The 20,798-nt window shown below is 37.8% G+C and overlaps 1 protein-coding gene across 5 annotated transcripts in view; it reads right to left on the bottom strand.

Annotated features, from left to right (window-relative positions):
• ATG2B (autophagy related 2B) overlaps nucleotides 1-20,784 on the bottom strand; it is a 67,856-nt gene extending 47,072 nt beyond the window's left edge. For 4 of the 5 annotated variants that reach the window (XR_014242407.1, XM_082384437.1, XM_082384439.1 and 1 more), the window contains exons 1-11: nucleotides 20,130-20,784; nucleotides 13,104-13,266; nucleotides 9,162-9,314; nucleotides 8,092-8,194; nucleotides 6,641-6,803; nucleotides 5,696-5,875; nucleotides 3,450-3,546; nucleotides 2,353-2,538; nucleotides 1,204-1,358; nucleotides 1,006-1,111; nucleotides 12-273 (exon numbers count right to left, since the gene is read on the bottom strand). Coding sequence is in view for 4 of the 5 variants with exons in the window: in XM_082384437.1 (XP_082240563.1) it covers nucleotides 12-273; nucleotides 1,006-1,111; nucleotides 1,204-1,358; nucleotides 2,353-2,538; nucleotides 3,450-3,546; nucleotides 5,696-5,875; nucleotides 6,641-6,803; nucleotides 8,092-8,194; nucleotides 9,162-9,314; nucleotides 13,104-13,266; nucleotides 20,130-20,291 (1,730 nt within the window). In the remaining variant the exon portion in view is untranslated. The remainder of the gene's footprint in view (nucleotides 1-11; nucleotides 274-1,005; nucleotides 1,112-1,203; nucleotides 1,359-2,352; nucleotides 2,539-3,449; nucleotides 3,547-5,695; nucleotides 5,876-6,640; nucleotides 6,804-8,091; nucleotides 8,195-9,161; nucleotides 9,315-13,103; nucleotides 13,267-20,129) is intronic. The other variant, XM_082384438.1, reaches the window with a different exon arrangement.
• Between the last annotated feature and the right edge of the window lie 14 nt (nucleotides 20,785-20,798).

Genomic DNA, 20,798 nt, shown 5'->3' with positions numbered 1-20,798 from the left:
TAAGAGTTTACCTAAGGTGATCATGTGAGCAAGCTTCTGCAAATACTGCTCGGAAAGACTTAAAATCTTCTGTTGCAAATCTTGCTGGATCAATCTTTTCTATACAAGTAAAGAAAGCCATCGCCATAGGTGTCAATGGATTAAGGTTCAGTGACGTTTCAGGTGGAGATAAAGGATCGATGTGAAGCACAGAGATTGAAAACGTTCCCACAGCTAGTCTAAAAATAAATTCAGGCCTGGATTCATCCACTGAAACAGATCTAGAGGGGAGAGCTGAAATACATGTGTTAAAATTATATTCATAAAAAAGTTAATACTTAAAACAATCCATTATATCAAAATTATAAAACATTTACTCGTGTGTTAATTTTAAAACTAAACCTGAGGTTTTAGTCTCAAAAAACATGTGATCACACATTTTGAGTGATATTAAACAAGTAAAATAAACTAATCTTTCTGCATTTTACATCCAAGATCCTTGATACTTGAAGTACAAAAAAAAAAATTGTTACAATAGGAAACATACGAACAAAACTTTTGCATTAATAAAACTGTATTGGAAAAAGTCAGAGATTAACCAAAAGCTGCTCTTCAAATTTTCCTTTAAGTCTGTGTCTATTTCAATTAAATTTTGCAGAAAAGAAACCTGAGGTTCTCTTTCAAGGAAAGTGTAAATGTGAAACAAAAATCAGATAGTTGACTGAGACCCCTAAACTGCAATAATAATATGAAACTTACTGTGTACTTTTTACTAAAAATATTTAAGTATTTAAATACACAAAGAATACAATAAATAGGCACCTATTCTGAAACGCTTCATAGTGAATTGTTCAACAATGCTTCATTTTGTTTCTAAATTTTGTTAAATAGCCTAGACCAAAGAAAATTTTATGAAAAAGAAAAGAATCAATAGAATGGCATTTTTTAAAAACAATTTTTTTTTAATTTTTAAGTTTTTAAAAATTCCAGGGGAAACTATCAACAAATGTCTTTTTTTTTACTTACCAGTCTTCTGTAAAGATGTTGGGTGAACTAGGTTGGATGGTAATGCTGACCCTCTTACTGGCTGTTCTTTATGATGATCAAGGAAATCTCCCCAAGTTGGCTGAAGCTATAAAATAATTATTTCAAAGCACATGAATAAAGTGCAAAATTTTAGAAGCAACTTTTCAAGAACAGAACAAAAATTAATTAATACTTTACCACAGTAGTACTTAACGGAGATCCTGCTGGGGTGTTTGTATATGTACTAGTTAATGATAACTCAAGGTCCATATTTGGGGGTTCCCCAAGAGGTGGAAGAGAAGAGAGACTATGGGACATGTCCATATCAGCCATGGAGAAAAAAACTTCTTCTTCTAGACAGAATTAAACTTTGTCAGTTTTATTATAATTCCAATTCACATCTTTAAATAAGTTCATATATATTAATATCATATTCTTCCCTCAGGTTATCTGAGATATAGTGATGTCCTAAATTTTATGTTACTTCAAATGGGGTAATTTCTTTGGAACCAAGATATTAATGTCATAGTAAAAACTTAACTGAATATAGATTAACAAAAGGTTAAGCTAGCCCACTGGTGAACTTTTAAAAAAAATATATGATAAGCTGCATTACATGGTATAATGTAATGTCATTAACTGTCATATGATTTTAAAATAATCCAGATTTTTAAATAGTATAAATATCTTGCAATCTCTGGTTTCATATGGATACAGCTATTTCTTAAAAAAAAAAAAAAAAGAGTTGAATATTTTATTTAGAATTCTATTTATGTTTTACTTCTTTCTAGAGACTGTTTTACCCTCATGCAAATGAAGTTTCTTATGGCCAGAATTTCTTGAGTAGACTTTAATTTTTTATTTAGTTCAACATTCCATACTTAAATTGATTCGTATTATTCATGGTTTTAGTTAGTGCTTACACATTCTGAAATGCAAAGTAAACCGGGTAAAGATTATATTTACATTTAATTGATAGAAAGATTAATGGACAAAGGTTCCTATGTAAAGAAAACTACTGTAAGTTATTATGAGAGCACATAAGAATTTGACAAAATGAATAATTACCCCCAATTTATCTTCTGTGTAAATCCACATTTTTAATTGACTTTCCTTAGAATAAATCATGATTTACAAAACAAAACTATACAATCAAAAGGGACACTGCAGCACGTGTGTGCCAGCGCATCACTGTAAGGCTGTGCTTAGATCGACTGGTAAATTTAAACTTTCTTGGATCTTCAGTCTTTTCATTGCTGAACTCCATTTTACAGCAGCCAAAATTAAGTTTACCTTGCTCTATGATGAGAATGTATGATTCTGAAGTCAACTTTTTGAGTTGCTTACCCCGGCTAGAAGGTGTACGAGCCGCTTCTGTCTCATAAAAGCTTTGCTCTGAGGATATACCCGCAGAGAGGGAATCCTTCCTCAAATAATACCGGTTTAATTCCATTTGAATTCGATATTCATCTTCTTGCTGCATGGGTCGATTTTTTCTGTCTTTATTAGCTAACCCGATTTTGCTTGAATTTTCTACAAGTATACAAAAGGAAAGCAAAACAGTAATTAAATTTGGAGTTAATTAATCATTTCTCTCCCAACCCACTTATCCAATATCAATGGCAACTTAGTACCACAGTCAGTGCAAAACCACCACTGTTTAATATTAACTGGAGATCTAAGCAATAGCTCTAAGCAGCTAGCTAGGAATCAGAAGATCTGATCTCTGATAGATAAGTCATTAAAAATTTTAAGTGCGTGCTATTTAATGTGTTTAAGAATTACACCTTCTCAGTTGTATGAAGTACTACCCCCAACCAAGGAAGTAAGCCAGTCAGTTCTGAAAGTGTTATGTATGTGATACAAACAATCTGAACTCCAATTTGTGCCATGATAATACAATTTGAAAGATCCGATCAAATTTAACTATTGAGGATTCTTATTTACAATACAATACAGCTTTTTTTTTTTTTTTTTTTGGCTGCATTGGGTCTTCGTTGCCGTGCACGGGCTTTCTCTAGTTGCAGCGAGCAGGGGCTACTCTTCAGTGCAGTGCGTGGGCTTCTCATTGCGGTGGCTTCTTTTGTTGCGGAGCACAGGCTCCAGGCATGTGGGCTTCAATAGTTGCAGCACACGGGCTCAGTAGTTTCAGCATGAAGGCCCTCGAGTGCGTGGGCTTCAGTAGTTGCAGCACGCAGGCTCAGCAGTTGCGGTGCACAGGCTTAGTTGCTCCGTGCTTGTGGGATCTTCCTAGACCAGGGATCGAACCCGTGTCCCCTGCATTGGCAGGTGGACTCTTAACCACTGTGCCACCAGGGAAGTCCCTACAATACAGCTTTAAGTTCACACATTTCCTATATAATAATACAATTTCCTATTTGTATGCTATATATTTTAGCTAAAAAGTTTTAAAGAATTAGAAATAATAACAGAATTATACTTGCCTGGTCCAGCAATAGCTGCTAACATATCCAAAAGCAAGTGCACCTGCCTTGGCGACAGGAATAGATGTATAGAGTCTATCTGTCCATCAATATCCAACTTGAAAAAAAAAAGAAAGAAAGCAAGAAAGAAAACTACTCAGGATGAATACTCTATAAACTCATCATGACAAATCCCAGTATATTTTAATGCACTAAGAGGAATACTGATCATTTAGCCTTGGATTCCTTTACCTAAGATTCTCTCTACTAATCCACGCAACCTAAATGAAAAGATATAAGGCCAACAACTGTTGTTTTAAGAGGGAAAATCCTCCTGAGAAATTCCATGTTGGCAAGTCCAATGTCATACTTTGTGTCTCTCTGAGTTTTCTGAGTATTTACGGTATTTGAGGAGGCCTTAAGATACAGTCTCCAAGAAGGACTATCTATAGCAGTAACCGAGTAGTCATTCCCATCATGATTTCAAAAGACTCAAATCATAATTTTTAAAGCTTGATTCAAACCAAGAGCAAATAAAGTTGGCTTTCATAAGTTTGCCCACAAATCACACTCCTTTGTAGAACATGCAAGGACCTTCTCTATCAACAGTGTGTCCCTGTGAATGCCCTCTGTGCCCCACAAAGCCCACTCTCCACTGGGCACGGAGCCACAGCAGAAAGAGGGTGCTCGTGTGGAATTCCCTTCTCTTTTCCAACTCCCTGTCCATTTTTCCTTCTAGAAATAAAAGCCCGATCCCACTCTCACCCTGATTCTTTTGGAGTATACTCTGACAAAAGCAATTACCCTGTTCTCTACATCACATTCTGGAAAGTTGAATATGCTCGCCTTACTTTTCATTCACCTCCTCTTATTTCTAATGTTAACACGGACTCCTATTATCTTTATGCCATTTTACAATTTAAAAATAATTCAATTAAGAAAACACTTATATTTGGGAAATGGCACCCTTCCCAGGCGAAAAACAAATTTCTTCTGATTGTAAGAACAAAAAATAAAATAAATTACATAGTGACTTTGAGAAATTTCCATGATCTAACTAATAAAATAATACATTCTCCAATAACAATAATAATCATTATTACCAACTTTGTTTTTTGAGTACTGGGGCACTGTGTTAGATGCTTTTATTTCCTCTAATTCTTAGTACTGTTCCTGTCTTACAGATGAGAAAACAGTTCACAACGATTAAGTGATTTGCGCAAGGCCATCTAACAGACCCAGAGCCAGGATTTTAAGCTAAGCTGACCCGTGGAGTGCTGGTTTCATGGGGCTCCTTACTGACTGCTGACATCCCAGGCCATAAATCAACAAGGAGTTGAGGCTGGGGACAGTGGGAAGATCTCTTTCTGATTATATGCTGAACTTAAAACCTTTCTATGTATGTTCACATGTACTCTGTGGCTCCCTCTTCCACATTCCCACAGCCATGTCTATGCCCTTATTTTATCTTTTATTAAGACAAAGATTGCATTCCGTTCATCTCTGCATCTGTCCCAAGAACTTGTATGGGGTCTGGCATACAGTAGTCACTCAAATGTCTAGAGCTAGTTAGATAAGTGAATATACAAATGAATAAACCCTGATATCTTCTCAAACTACATTTTACACAGATTATATGAAAGATTAGTTTTCGGAGTCTGAAAATAATACCTGACAGACACATTGTTAACTGACTAAATACATGCAAGGCTGTATTCAGCCTGATTCTCCAGGCTGTTCAATATTGTTCCCTAAGAAATGAGTACAGTTGTCTTTACACTGTCTTCAAAAAGCTATAAGACATCATGAAAAAAATCAATCTCTTTTCATAAATATTATAAAAACGGACATTCCATTCAAAATACACATAGGTGGATAGTTTTACAAACACGTAATTAAACATCCCCTTCAGTCAACTTGCTTTCCCAATCTCTCCTTCCTTTAACTTTATCATTTGATGACGATAGAGATTCTTTAAGACATTCCTAGTTATCTGAACTAGTGAATGTTTCTGAAAGTGGAGGAAAGTAAGCGTAGGAGACAGCTTCAAATCCTGAGCTGCACCAGATGGGCAGAAGGCCCGTCTTCACCCGAACTCTGTCACCTACAGACAGAAGCACCAGCTGAGAGTAAAAACGCTGACTCCAAGACCGTGGCCCCCTCGTCACAGGGTAATTTACAGCAACCAATCAGTGGGTCCCCGCATACAGTAAAGGATGCCTGTGGCTTTATTGTTTTTATCTACAGAAAATAAAACAAATACTTACCTTAGCTCCAGGAAGTACCTCATTCTGTTTCAATGTGAGACTCAACCCCAAGCTACCGACTAGCCCTCCAATCTGCACGGGGTCAGAGGGTGCTGCCTCTGGCAAACTCCTAGTTAGTTGTGGGTGTGGCTCATAAACAATTCTGGGACTCCAGCTAGGGGATAGCTTTGGCTCAGCTTCCTACAGTAAGGCAATAAGAAGAAAAGCAATTCTTTAAAATACCTTAATGTAAATAAATTGAAATGCAAAATACAATTGTCAGTTTAAGAAGAATGAAGTATTTGACATGAAAACTGTATGATGTGACAATGGATAAACCAGTATTGTAGAGCTACCATGAAACAGCACAGTACCTTAATAAAGGCAAATCATGGAAAAGGACTTTATGAATAAAGCACAGTCTCTGTTCAAGTTCCATAATAAGAAAATTTAATAGACATTCTATAATTAAGAAAATAAGATTTGTGAAATAAAGTAAAAGATAAATTATGGAGTGATTAATTTATAAAAGGACTCTCCACTCTTAGAAGGGATTAACAAAGAGTTCCTTAATTATAAAACTTCTTTAAGATATGACTTGTAAGATACATCTTCAGCAATACATTCAGCATGTAAGGTAAATGTGAACATTACTTGATTTCCTGTTTTTACTGTAAAAAGGGTATTAGATGTTAATATATCATTTCCCTCTAAGACATAGAATCCACTGTTTCTCTATCAAGTTAATACATAGCAAACTGGCAGAAATGGCATTAATTATAAATGTGAGTATTCTTAAATCTCCAAAATATATGCCCCCATTACTGAATATTTGTGTTAACTCTCACATCAGATGGAAACCTATTAGTACATATTACATACCCTAGGAAATTTTAATAACTCTCATGTAAACCTTTCAAAAATCTATGATCTTGGTTTTTTGGTTTTTTGTTTTGTTTTCCTTACCGCTGGTGCAGTTGAACAAACTGGGGAAGATTTTGCTGATGCAGAAAACTCATCCCAGAAGAGAGACACTCCAGAGAGCTGAAGTAACTTGTGAGCAAAAGCTGTGGGCTGATGTACATTAATTCCTGAGGACTCGTCAGCAGTTTCATCACAGTACATGGTTCTTAAAGTTAAAAACAAAAAGAGCATTTGCATAAAACTCCTAGGAAAACCTACTTGCAATTATAAGAAATGCACATAGCTGTTGAAGTTAAAGGAATTTTTCAAGTGTTAGCTCTTCTTAGAATATACCTAAAAGGTGGGTCAGCATTACCATGCTTTACTACAGTAAGTATTTTCATGAAGAGACATTAAGCCCAAGAAGGTAACGTTTGAGGCTCCTAAATTTGGGGGAAAAAATTAATAACTTCCTAAAGTTAGCTTCAAGGAAAACAACTCCTGTGCTCCCTCACAAACATCTCTTGGTTAACAGTGAGACAGCATTTGGCTCCAAGTCACAAGCCTGACATGACATTTCTTGAATTCCTGTAACTATTCTATGAGTCCTTACGACTCATCTTCAGCTTAAATAAAATATTGTTGTGCTAAATGCATGAGACTTTAGAAACTTTTTAAATATACCATTTTAAGGTAATGCAACCTAATTTCAAAGATCTGTTAACAGTAACTGTTTCACTAATAGCTATGTTTTGTGAAAGACAGAAACCAGAGCTCAATAAAGGCCCCCAACAGATCCACATACAAAGTGTCTTTGGTGCTCGGTGTACATACTTCTTTCTGCTTATCTCTGCTGACAGCTCATGTGGCATTAAGACACAGGTGAAGAGTTACTACCTCAAAACAACACTCAGTAGTGGGTATGTAAATCAATCCCTGTTTTAGAGCTATTTATAGGCGCTCCAAGTGGGCAAACACAGAAAACGAAAAGTGATGTGTTTATATCTTTTTAAGTAAATCACTGTTGTACATATTGACCTTAAAATACCCTCACAGAATCGTCAAAGAAAACAACAGTCTTAGCCTAAAGCAGCACATAGACCAAATAAAGCAAAGCAAAAAAGTTTATCACATTAATGAGACACATCTAAATAGTACATTGTTCATATGAAAAAACTGAAACTCTCCAACAGGAGTACCTTAAATTTAGTACCACTCAAATAGTCATTATTTTGATTTGATATTAACTAAAAGAGAATTACTTGCTTTGTGAAATCAAATATTCAGAGCATTATATTGTATATAATTATACCCCAACTGGTACTTTCAGTTTTCAATAATGGGATTAGAACATAACTTAGAGACAAGCACTTTACTCAGAAATAATGTAATATATTAACTTAATACAAGCACCTCTAAACTCCAAAAGCATCCTGAAATCTAATGAGAGTCAGATTTTATTATTTACAAAGGAAAGAACAGGGTAATTTGCTTTCAGATATAAGAAGTCTTACCTTTCTATTCGAATTTCAAGTGCAGTTCCAGTTTTGGAATTTTCTGGCACATGTTCAATTCTCAAGACAGTGTCTATAAAAGTGACTTTTACTCTTCTTAGTACTAGAGTAAACAGGTAACCGTCAACATGAGACCATGTGTATACTAAATAAAAACTTCTAATGAAAGGAATAAATACTAAATTAGTTTAATAAGAACTTACAAAATAAAAGTTGAATTTCTTTCCTTAAAAAAACCCCCAAATCTTGAGCTTTGTCATAAATATTTTGCCTTGCTGAGCACTTACCCATGTTACATCTCAACCTGGGGCAATGACTAACACTATCTGTTGAATTCTAATCCCTTCATTATGCAAGCATAATAAAATAAACAGAGGAGAAACTAGGGTAAAAAAGAACATGAAATTTAATTGAATACAGTAAGTCCCCTACATATGAACGAGTTCTGTTCCGAGAGCGAGTCCAATTTTTTCGTAAGTCCAACAAAGTTAGCCTAGGTACCCAACTAACACAATCGGCTATATAGTACTGTACTGTAATAGGTTTATAATACTTTTCACACAAATAATACATAAAAAAACAAACATAAAAAATAAAACATTGTTAATCTTACGGTACAGTACGTTGAAAAGTACAGTAGTACAGCACAACAGCTGGCATACAGGGGCTGGTAGTAGTACCGGCTACAGCACTGCTGTTTTTACGCTTGCTTCCAGACATCCTGGGCTTGAAATAAAGATACTGTATGACTGTACTCTATATAGTACTGTGCAGTAAAGTACACAAAAGCATAACCACTTGAAGAGGATGCACACACGTGACAAAGTACACCAGACATGTGAACTAACACGTGATTGGACACGTGAACGCACGTTCACATCTTTGCAAGTTCGCAACTTGAAGGTTTGTTATGTGGGGGATTTACTGTACAATTTTTAAAATAACCTCAGTTCTAAAGTTCTGAAGTAAGAATAACAATTCTTTGAAAATCACTCAAATGAGTTTTTCTTATACAAGGCTTACTACTAAGTAAAATCTAAAATTTTTGAAAATACTCAATAATGCCAAACCTGTTTCAATGGTTTCAGCAAACTTTTCAAGTCCTTCAAAAGGCTGGGATCCTTCTCCTTGTTCATCTGTTAGTTTCTGGCTAAGACATTCTTTTGCCAATTGCATACTGCTGGTCATGAAACTTGACCAATACATAGGCTCAGAACCAGTTGCTGCAGAAAATATAGATTAATCCTAAATAACTTCTCACAGTTACAACAAAGCCATTTCTTAAAATCACACATTTCAAACAGATAAATTCTTAATCCTCCAAGAGATATTCAGCATCATGGTGTCACCCAGGGATACAATAGTCTAGAAATTACTCCTTAGATTTAAACATCACCTTATAATAACTGAGAAGGAAAAAAAAAAAAAAAAATCACAGAAAAAAGTCCAGAGACACATGTTCTCATTACATGATATATATCTGACAAATATTAATTCACATATTCATTCAAGTATTTAATGGATATTTTATATGAGTGGTATTGTTCAAAATACTGTAGAGCAGGGGTCAACAAAATTCCTGCAAAGGATCAGACAGTAAATATTTTAGGCTTTGTGGGCCATATGGTCTCTATCACAACTACTCAACTCTCTCACTCTAGTACAAAAGCAGCCAGAGAGAATGAATGAATGAATGAATGAATATGTATATATGGTGATGTTCCAATAAAAATTTATTTACAAAAACAGATGACAGACCAGATTTGGTGTGCAGGCCATAGTTAGCTGACCCTTCTATAAAAGAAAGAAAAATAAAATAATTATTAATTCTGCCCTCAAAAAGACTACAAAATAGTAGAAGAAATGAGATAAAATTAAGAAGAATTAATAGCCAACTACTGAGTGTCAACAGAAAATATTATGATAGCTAAGAGAAGAGACTAAATCTTCTAGCTGAGGGAATTCACAGGAAAGTAGAGATAGCAGTTGACCTAGGCTTTAGAAGGTTACTATAAATGTAGATAAAACAGAAGAGCATCCTTGGAGAAGGAACACACGAACTGTGAGAAGTCCTTTCCAGATCCTCCCTTATGAGAGAATTCCACCACACTTCCTTATGTTATTCAAAACAAACTGACAGAGATGACTAGAACTATTGTCTTCTAAAATTAAAAGTCCTTTTAATGAAATATTTTTAAAATAAGGGTAAAATATTTGACTTTCCTTAGTAAAGTATTACTACATCTACTCAGCTTGGTTAAAATATAAAATATTCTTGTTAATTAAATACCAGATTATTAAGAATTTCCATGCATAGATTACCAATTTTAAAAATACAAATACTAAATTTTACTAGGCATAACTTAAACGCTGGTGTTTCAGGCAGCACTTGGGATTATAATTCTTCAAATATATCTTTACAAACATCACTTGTCACTGAAAGAATTTAAGTTCATAATTTAAGATGATTCACCATCATGACTTTACTAGCTTATACATAAACACACACTCTCTGCAGTAGACAATCCAAGACACAACATAGCACAGTGGTTAAGAATAGGGGCTCCAGAACTAGACTGCCTAGGTCCAGATTCCATCTTTTCCATTTAATTAGCTATAACCTTGGACAAGTTATTAAACCTAGTATTTATGCTTCAATTTCCTATTCAGCAAAATGGAGATAATTAAAAGTATCTATGTCAAAGAGCTACTGTGAGGACAGTACTTGTAAACCACCCAGAACAGTATCTGGCATGCAAGAAGCACAGTATACATGTTTGATAAATCAGAAAACATCATATGTGTAATTAAAGCTACCACACGCATATACTTGTAAACAATGACTTGCTACTACTTTAAATCTTTTCCTTCCCAAAGTTTTCTTCTGAAAATTTTCAATCCTAAGAAAGAGGTGTACAATGAACATCTGCATACCCTACACCTAGATTCATCAAGATTACACACACACTGAGACTTCCCTGGTGGTCCAGTGGTTAAGAATCCGCCTTCCAATGCAGGGGACGTGGGCTCAATCCCTGGTCGGGGAACTAAGATCCCATATGCTGCGGGGCAACTAAGCCCACGTGCCGCACCTAGAGAGTCCGTACGCCGCAACTACTGAGCCCACGTGCTCTGGAGCCCGCACGCCACACCTAGAGAAGTCCGCGCGCCGCAACGAAGAGCCCACACACCGCAACAAAGACCCAGTGCAGCCAGGAAAAAAAAAAAAAAAAGATTACAGACACACTCTCAAACTTCCACTGAACTATTTGAAGGTAAACTGCAGACATCATAACACTCACTCCTAATGACATCAGCATGTAACTCCTAAGAACAGGACCAGTCTCCTGCAAAAGCTCAATACCATTAACACACCCAAGCAACGTAACACTGACACAGTATCTTACATACATTCAATACCCAAATTTCCCCAGCTGCCTCAGTAACACTCTTCATAGGAAAGAAAGAAAGAGAAAGAGAATTATGTAGTGCAATTAGTTATTCGTGTCTTTAGTCTCCTTTGATCTGAACAGTTCCTCTACCTTCATTGTCTTTCATGACACCGACATTTTTTTCACAGTACCAACCAGCTAGTTTATAGAATTTCCCTTATTTTGGATTTGTCTGACTGCTTCCTCGTGATCTGATTCAGATTAAGCACTTTTAGCAGGAACAATACATAAGTGATCACGTCTTTCTCAGTCGCTCAGTCAGGACACACGTGATGTCAGTTTAACCCATTACTGATGAGGTTAAGCTTGATCACTCAGTTACAGTGGTGACTGTCAATTTTCTGCACTGTAAAAGAAACTTTTCCCTCTGCAAATAATATGTAAACAGTGGGAGATATTCTGACACTGTCTAAATACCCAGTTTTTCAACAACCCTTCACCGAATGGTATCAGCGTTCATTGATGATCTTGATACCATTAATTTTTACTATGGTGGCTGAAAACATGGGGATATTCTATCATTTTTTTTTAAATTTATTTATTATTTATTTATTATTTATTTTTGGCTGTGTTGGGTCTTCGTTTCTGTGCGAGGGCTTTCTCTAGTTGTGGCAAGCGGGGGCCACTCTTCATCGCGGTGCGCGGGCCTCTCACTATCGCGGCCTCTCTTGTTGCGAAGCACAGGCTCCAGACACGCAGGCTCAGTAGTTGTGGCTCACGGGCTCTAGAGCACAGGCTCAGTAGTTGTGACTCACAGGTCTAGTTGCTCCGTGGCATGTGGGATCTTCCCAGACCAGGGCTCGAACCCGTGTCCCCTGCATTGGCAGGCAGATTCTCAACCACTGCGCCACCAGGGAAGCCCTATCATTTTTTTATGTTTATAAGTAGTAGCAATGAAGAGCTTTCCCTTCTCCTTGCTCCCCTTACATACTTATTTACTTATTTGTATTGACATGGACTTAGGGGTTTTTTTAATTTAGTGTGTTATAATCTATTATTGTCATTACCCTTTTTGATGCCCAAGTTTTCCAGATTTGGCCAACGGGAGCCCCTTCAAGCCCAACCCTGTGTCCTTTTAACATTTCTCCATCAATCTTTGAGCACTTCCTTGCTTTCTGGCACAGTACTTTGAATCTTTAAAACATAAGTCACTTTTTATTCAGTATTGTGTAATAATTGATAATGGAAAATAATTTGAACCATAATATATATACATATAAACATATAAATATGTATAACAATCACTTTGCTGTACACCTGAAGCATTGTAAATCAACTATACTTCAAGTAAAAACAAAAAAAGCATAAGTCACTTTAGAAAATTGGTAACAATTAAACCAATCATCTATATGCTAAAGTTCCCGTAGGTAAATAGAGTCAGAAATAACTCTGAAGATACAATCACACGCCCCCCACATGGACCACGCCCTAATATTTTATCTACTGAAAATCTCACAAATACAATGCAAAATTAATACTGAATTTAACGCAATTAGGTTACTTTCCCAATCTCTGAAAATTAAAAATAGAAACAAACAGAAACACATAATATACACCTACCTAGGCGAGGTCTAGGTCGGAAGACCAGTTCTAACCCTTTCATTTCCAGTGCACAATTATCCTGCAGCAAGGAGCCCCAGGGAACAGACAGAGAAATTGACTGTATGAATCCCTCAGTGACTTCTAAAGGCGCATCTGCTGACTCCAGGATCTCATTGAGACACTAAAGAGAAAAAAAAAAGTGCATTTTGAAATCACAAGAACAAGAACTTAAAATTGTTAACTTATTCAGAGATGCTAAATAAGTTCATACATGTGTCAGGCACTAAGGATAAAGAAAGCAGAGACCAAGATAAGGATGATTCCTGGTCCTCACTAAGCTGACAAAACAGCTTACCACAAAAGACACATTTAACTAAAGTGTGATAAGTTGCATGACAGAGGAAATACACTGTACTATTTGAACGTGTAAAAGAACCTAAGCTAGAGATACAAGGCAGGCCACCTGAGGAAGTGCTATCTAAAGCTGAGACCAGAAGGCTGAGGAGTTAATCGGACACAGTGGTCCAGACAGAGACAATAGCATGTAGGATTCAAAGAAGGCAGAGGTCAGAGTGTACAAGCACACATATTTGAGATACAAGAGTTTTGGGCGGGGTGGGGGGCAGGTGTGGAAAAAGCTGCTTTAGGCTTTCGTGACGACTAGAGATAAGGCTACATAGATAAGGGTGAATGGGATCCAAAAAGCCTTGTAATTAATGTTAAAGAGTCTGAAATTTATCTCAAGGGCAATGTGAAGCCAGTGAAAGACTTTAAGCAAGGGCGCCATGATGAGGAAAGAACTTTTAGTGAGCCACTCCTGCTGTCACGTACAGCATGTATTGGAGGAAAGTGAAACTCAAGCAGAAAGGACGTTATAAGTAAGAGAAACTAAAGTTTGGTTTGGCAAGGATAGTGACAATGAGGAAAGTTAGAGGAAGATGGATTTTTGAAATATATTAGGAAGTAGAATTAACTGGCATCATGAGGGGTAAAGACAAGAAGGAATGAAGAATGACTCACAGGTTGCTGGCCTGGGCAACGGCTTAGATAGGGGTGCCATCTACTGAGACAGGGGAAGGGGAAGATGAAGAATTCAGTTCCAAAGAGTATATCTGAGCAGACATCAAGGTGGAGATGGCTAGTAGGTCTAGAGCTCAGGAGAGCCATCTGGGCTTATAATACAGAAGGGCTTTATAAACACAGAGGGTAAATGAAGCCACAGGGGTGAGGAGAGACAGCCTTTGGGAACTAATGTAGAGTAAAAAGACAAGAGGCCTAGGACAGAATCCTGATAAACACCAACATTTAAGATACAAGTTAAGAAAGAGGAACCTGCAAAGTAAACTGTAAAAAAAAAAAAAAAGCAAACAGAGAAGTAGAAAGAAAATCAAGAGAGCCTCTTGTCCCAGAAAATTGTGGAAAGACAACATAAAGAGTGGTCCAGTGCAACAAGAACTAACAAGAAGTCAAAGATTTTTAAATGTCCACTGAATTTAGTGACATTTAGGGTATAGGTGATCCCATTGACAGCAATTTCAGTGAAGTTTTAACTACAACAAAAGGAAGACGGATGTAAATACAGTTAGTAGAATAATTAAATGGGTTTTTTTGACAGACAATATACTTTTTAAATTAAAATAACAAAAATTTATTAAATGCCAGCCTACACGTAATGTGCTTCCTGTATGCTATGTTGTAATTCTTTGTCTACAAACCTAACGCTGAACATTGAGATCTAGACTGGCTCACGTTCTACCACTGGAGGTTACTACTTTGATTTTTTTTTTTTTTTGGCTGCACCACAGCATGCAGGATCTTAGTTCCCCGACCAGGGACCCGTGCCCCCTGCAGTGGAAGCGCAGAGTCTTAACCGCTGGACCACCAGGGAAGTCACTGGAAGTTACTATTTTAATAGGCTTTCTTCACAACGGTGTTTGTGTGATCCTACAGACTTCCTAAAGAGTACATGGGCATGGATGGTTTTAAGGTATAAAATTCCAGATCCCCAATCTCCAAATATATTCTTTCCTAAAATGGACCTTCCTGAGAAGGGTACTTAAAGCACTGGCATTATGTTGGGTCTCTTTTCCCATATTCCCTTGTACAGTCTCCCTTCTCCCACTGAGCCAAAAAAGGCATATCTTTTTCCCTTCCTGAACCCTCCCTTATGCACTGCCTAGGATATAAAAATCTTCAGGCAGGACCAGCAATAAGTTTTCTGGTCTTTCCCCACCTTATACATATTTTTGGCATTGCCATTCAAAGAAATTCAAAGAACTAAGTGATACTGCTACTACAAAATCCCTATAATTCTCATCTACTTATTTAGGACATCAGTGTTTCTCAAGCTTATAACTATTTTAAAAATTTAGAGTGAAATTTATGCTGAACCCTATCAAATTCTAGTTGTAAGTATATTCATCTATGGATACATGAACAAATCAGGGAAGAGGGGGAAACACACCCATAACATCAAAAAATATATTTCCAATAAGTTTTTATGTTTAGTTTTTCAAATGTATAATATATTTATATTGTTTTGATCAACTGCCCTTAAAATTGTAATAACAAAACAATCCAGGGGAAAAATTCACTTAAAACCCAATGATTATGAGAAGGAGACACTGATAAGATCAATATGGTAAGCCCTAGAGCAACCACTAAAAAACTCAAAAAAAAGAATAGTGAAGAAATCATTATGGAAATTAAAATGTTACACTAGAAAATATTCACTTAATGCAAAAGAAAGTTGAATTGTGACAAAAATTTTTAGTATGATCGATTTCAATTTAGTTACATGTTTTTATTATAGAGAAATGACAGCATGATCAATAAAAGATGTAAGCATAAAATATACAAATTACAATAAAATTTTGCAGAGGAAGTTGGATGGACATATGAGTTCAATGGGAAAACATACAACGTTAAATTTCCAACTATTAATGGTGACCTTGTTCAAGCATGTTTAAATATATAATGGCAGGTATTTAGATCTTACTGGGTAAAAAAACTATATTTTTATTGTATCAGTATTTACATTATCGTTACAACTATTTAAACTTATAATGAAAAAATTTTAAAGTCAATTTTAAAATGTACAAGGAATATGTTAGTGTTTCAAAAATTTTTTAAAGAAAACTGGGCAAACATGTTTGAAGAATAGTCTTCTAAAACATAGTCCTTTAAAACACAGTAGCTCGGTCACTTACTAGCTGGGTGGCTTTGGACAAGTTTTTAACTTGAGTCACAATTTCCTCATCCATAAAATAGCGATACTACCAGTTTAAGGTTATTGTGAGTGTAAACGAAATAACGTGTAAAGCTACCAACATGGTTCCTGGTACCAAGGAAACACTCTATAAATGCTGATTATTGTTCTTTGTCTTCCACAGTGCCTACCTAGTACAATGATGAGCGCTACTAGGAATTCAAGGTGTGCTTGGCAGGATGAAGAAAAGCAAACATTAAGTTATACGCTTCTTTTTGATACCGTAAGACTAACTAGGAAAAGAATACATCCTTATTAGTTTAAGCCCAGGCATAAGAATTCAAATAAAGATAAAACAGATTTAAAAGTTGTACTATACTTAATGTACAAATGGGCATTTGCACTCTCGCTCAGGCCATACATCAGACTGGAACAAAGAGAAGACTAGCAGTTCCACAGTGGGAAGGGTGAAGAGAGGTACCTTTGGTTGGATGTTCCATTTCAGTGCACTGACACTTGAGCATACAGTCTACATAAGAAAAACAGACTTTTAAACAGTAGAATCTTTGTGAGAGACAGAAAATGACAGTAACTTTCTGATTTCCTGGGTTTTCTTATGACCAAACATTTAGGAGTTGAATTTAAAGATAATAAGCAATTTTCTTCTTCACAAAGATTAGAATTTTAAATATGCCTACCTTTTATGTGATGACAAATGGCTATCAGTAGTACATGCTACCCAGCAGGTATACTCCAAAACACAAAACACACTTAAACTGTCTTTTCAAAGTAAAGATTACCACTTTATTAATGAGTGAGAAAAGTAGCTGCTTTTCAAAGGATTTTTGTACTATGGAGAGGACATTTTGAAAAATTATATTTGGAAATGTTTCCACTGTTACATGATTTTGTTGCTGAAAAAGTGTCTATTAAAAACACTATTATTTTTAAGTCGTTATCTACACAGGTTACAAAGGTTTGAAAACATGAAAAATTATCTCAGTAAATTTAGTCTTCTTAAAAAAGTTTTTAAAAAGGAGTTTTAAAGTTAATTTTACATATATATATATATATATATATATATATAAATGCAACATCTCCCAATTAATTAGCAAGAATAACTGACTGAGATCAAGGAAGAAGGGAATCTCACAGGCAATTTCAACACAATCCTGTGCATAATTGATGACTGAGAATTGAAACATTAGGAATGTTGTCAATAATAGGATTCTCCCATTTGGATCTATGAATCTTTGCGAGGTATCTTTTTTTCTGTCATGAAAGTCCTTCAAATCAAATGTCAAAAGTAACTGAATTTGCAATCGGAAGTTTAAATAGTTGTATCTAAACGTCACACCAAGAGTTATCTTAGTCATAAACACAGCACACTATAATGAAATAAAGAAACCAGCAACAGACAATGTTTACTGGATACTTTATTTGACATCATTTTGGCTGGGCATATCTCTCACCTTCAAGAAGCAGAACAAAACATAACCTTCAGATTAAGTCCAACCATAAGTTACTTTTCCAGTGATCCTGAAGTCAAACTGTAAAATTCAAATATTACCACCTCTGATTTCCCATGAAGTTTAAATAAAACCTCATAAATGACAGTGCCTAGTACAGTGCCTGAAATAAACAAATGCTCAGTTACATTAACTGCTCTTTCCTTGGCTTGAAGCCATGTGATTAATAAAGAAATAATAGGCTTAGGAGTTAGACTTGAATCCTCACTATACCACTTGCTAGCTGCGTGACTTGAGGCAAATTATTTAACTCCATCTGTAAAATAGAAATAATAATACCCACCTTATAGGATTAATGTGAAAAGTCATTAAAGAATAATGCAGGGGCTTCCCTGGTGGCACAGTGGTTAAGAATCCGCCTGCCAATGCAGGGGACACGGGTTCGAGCCCTGGTCCGGGAAGATCCCACATGCGAAGATCCCACATGCCGCGAAGCAACTTAAGCCCATGTGCCACAACTACTGAGCCTGCGCTCTAGAGCCGGCGAGCCACAACTACTGAGCCCGCGTGCCCATGCTCTGCAACAACAGAAGCCACCGCAATGAAAAGCTCACGCACCACAACAAAGAGTAGCCCCCGCTCGCCACAACTAGAGAAAGCCCGCGCTCAGCAACAAAGACCCAACGCAGCCAAAAATAAATAAATAATTTTTTTTAAAAAAAGAATAATGCATACGCACAACATTGTAAATCAACTGCACTTCAATAAATAAATAATAATTTAAAAAGAATAATGCAGCCAAGTCATTCAACCCAACAAAGACTGTTAATAAATATCCAACCCTCCTCCTTCGAGACAGTCTATTCATAACTGTACCAAAAAGATAGACTTACGGGTCAATGAATTTTAAAATACCCATCAGAATACTTATCTTTTGGTAAGAATTACAGCAATGCAGTACCCTGACACAGTGCCTGGCATGGAGTGGATACTCCATTAATGTTTACTGAACTCGGGTGAATTACTATGTCCAATGTCACTTGGCTAACTGTGGCAGCATGGGCTAGCCTGGGTTGGGACTAGGTCCTTCTGCTACTCAAGCCGAGGCTTTTCCCACTATCCTGTGTACTCTCCCTAGTTTAGGTCATCCACTTGCTGATAAAATTACATGTTTATTTATACCAGTACAAATTAATTTAATGATCATAGTAAGGTGTCACCATAATTTGAGTTTTTCAGGTTTCTACGGCTAAAGAAGTCACTACTCTGTTAAAATACTTTTACATAAAAGAAAAACAAAAAAAAAACACAAGCTTTTTACACAGCTTAAATCAAGAAAAAAATATGTTTCCTTTTGTTTTGCCCAGCTACCACAGGAAAGTTACCTATATTGATGATTTCCTAAATGTAAACCGTGTTGGAATGCTTTCAGAATATTAATACTTTAGAATGGTACAACCAACACAAACTGTAAGCCGCAAACCCTAGTGGAACAAATAAAGAGTTGAGGGAAGTGGGAGAGCCACTCCATTCTTGCCAAACTCGAGGCTGAATACACATGAAGTAAAACACTATGCACTGAAAACATACAGATGCAGGTTCAACTATACATGAAGCACCTGTTAAGACGAGTCAACTCACAACCTCTGGATGACAAGCGGAAAACAAGTTTTTAAATGTCTGAACACTGCAGCTTCAGCGCTTTTGCAACACCCGCTGTTACGATCTGTCACGTGAAGCAAACAGGCACAACCAAGCAGCACTATTAGAGCCACACCACCATTCACCGACTGGCCTTCTACACACAGTATCAAGCAAAAGCAGGCAAACCGGCAGAGGAGGCCTTCACCTAACTTTCTTCCAGATGTCAAACGCTGTACGGAGGCCGCGGTGTGCAAGTAACCAACCCCAAGTAAATAAATGAATACCTAGGCATTCTGACATCCCCAAAGGTCCTCCTCATCCTTAATCTTTCCGGAGTGTCATCCCATGAAATACGACTTGTTTGCACAGAACCCCGCGACCTCTCCTTCCCCAAAGGGGCAGCCCTGATCACCTCCTTCCATGGACCCCTTTCAGCCAGATTCACAGACAACCCCCCCCCCCCCCGCAAACCAGTGACTCCGCTGATTCCCACAGGGTAGACTCCATTACCTCTGTTAAGTTTCTGGAACACGTGATTTGGGAGCGCAAACTTGCTAGAAACAGATTACAAGACACTTGAACACATTTCTCGGAGTCCTGCCCCACCTGGAGCCAAACAATCCCCAGGGAGGGACTGAAAGTCACCAATCTTGGATGACACTCGTTCGAATCGCGCTAAAGAGAAGACTGAGTCCCGCCCGGCTGGCCGCCGGCAGCTCTTACCCATTTGTCCAAGGGAACTTGGGCGAGGGAGCCGGTGCCCTGGTACAGGTCCAGACTGAGCTGCTCCAGGCTCAGCTTCTCCTGCAGAAAGTGGCCCAGGTACCTCTGCAGGAGGTACCGACAGGCCCTCTTCTTGATGGACTCCGAAAACGGCCAAGGCATGACGAGGGCTGGCAGCTGGGCCGGCGGGGGCTGCGGACGGCTCCGGCCTGGGGGCCCAGGCTCCGGCTCCAGGCCGCTGCTGTGGCTGCGGCGGCGTCTCAGGTCCCGGCCGGCGAGCCCAGGCCGCGGCGAAGCCTAAGCCCGGGGAGGCCCCTCCATGCCCGCTCGGCGCCGGGAATCCCTCAGGGAGACCCCATCACCTGTGCCGCGCCGCTCGCGCTAGGCCTGGCGGGGACAAGGCGCGGAGAAGTCCCCGTCACCCCAAGCCCGGGGGCTTCCGAGGGGGTCCTAGTCGGCCCAGAGAGAGGATGCAAGAGATCACGCGGGGAGACGGCAGGGCCTGAGGCCGGGGCTGAGGCGGACACCTCCACCGCCGCTGCGCGACGAATTTGTTGTCATCCACGGGGCGCGCTCCCGATTGCGGGACGCTACCGGCGCGTCCGCGAGACCCGGACTCCAGCGCGCAGCCGGGCAAGGTGGAAGTGACGCCACACTGGGGGCCGAAGG

The sequence above is a fragment of the Balaenoptera borealis genome, assembly GCF_965194805.1.
Source record: "Balaenoptera borealis genome assembly, chromosome: 3".
NCBI classification, from domain to species: domain Eukaryota; kingdom Metazoa; phylum Chordata; class Mammalia; order Artiodactyla; family Balaenopteridae; genus Balaenoptera; species Balaenoptera borealis.
The sequence above is the reverse complement of the archived record's forward strand: the minus strand, read 5'-3'. Positions and strand labels throughout refer to the sequence as shown.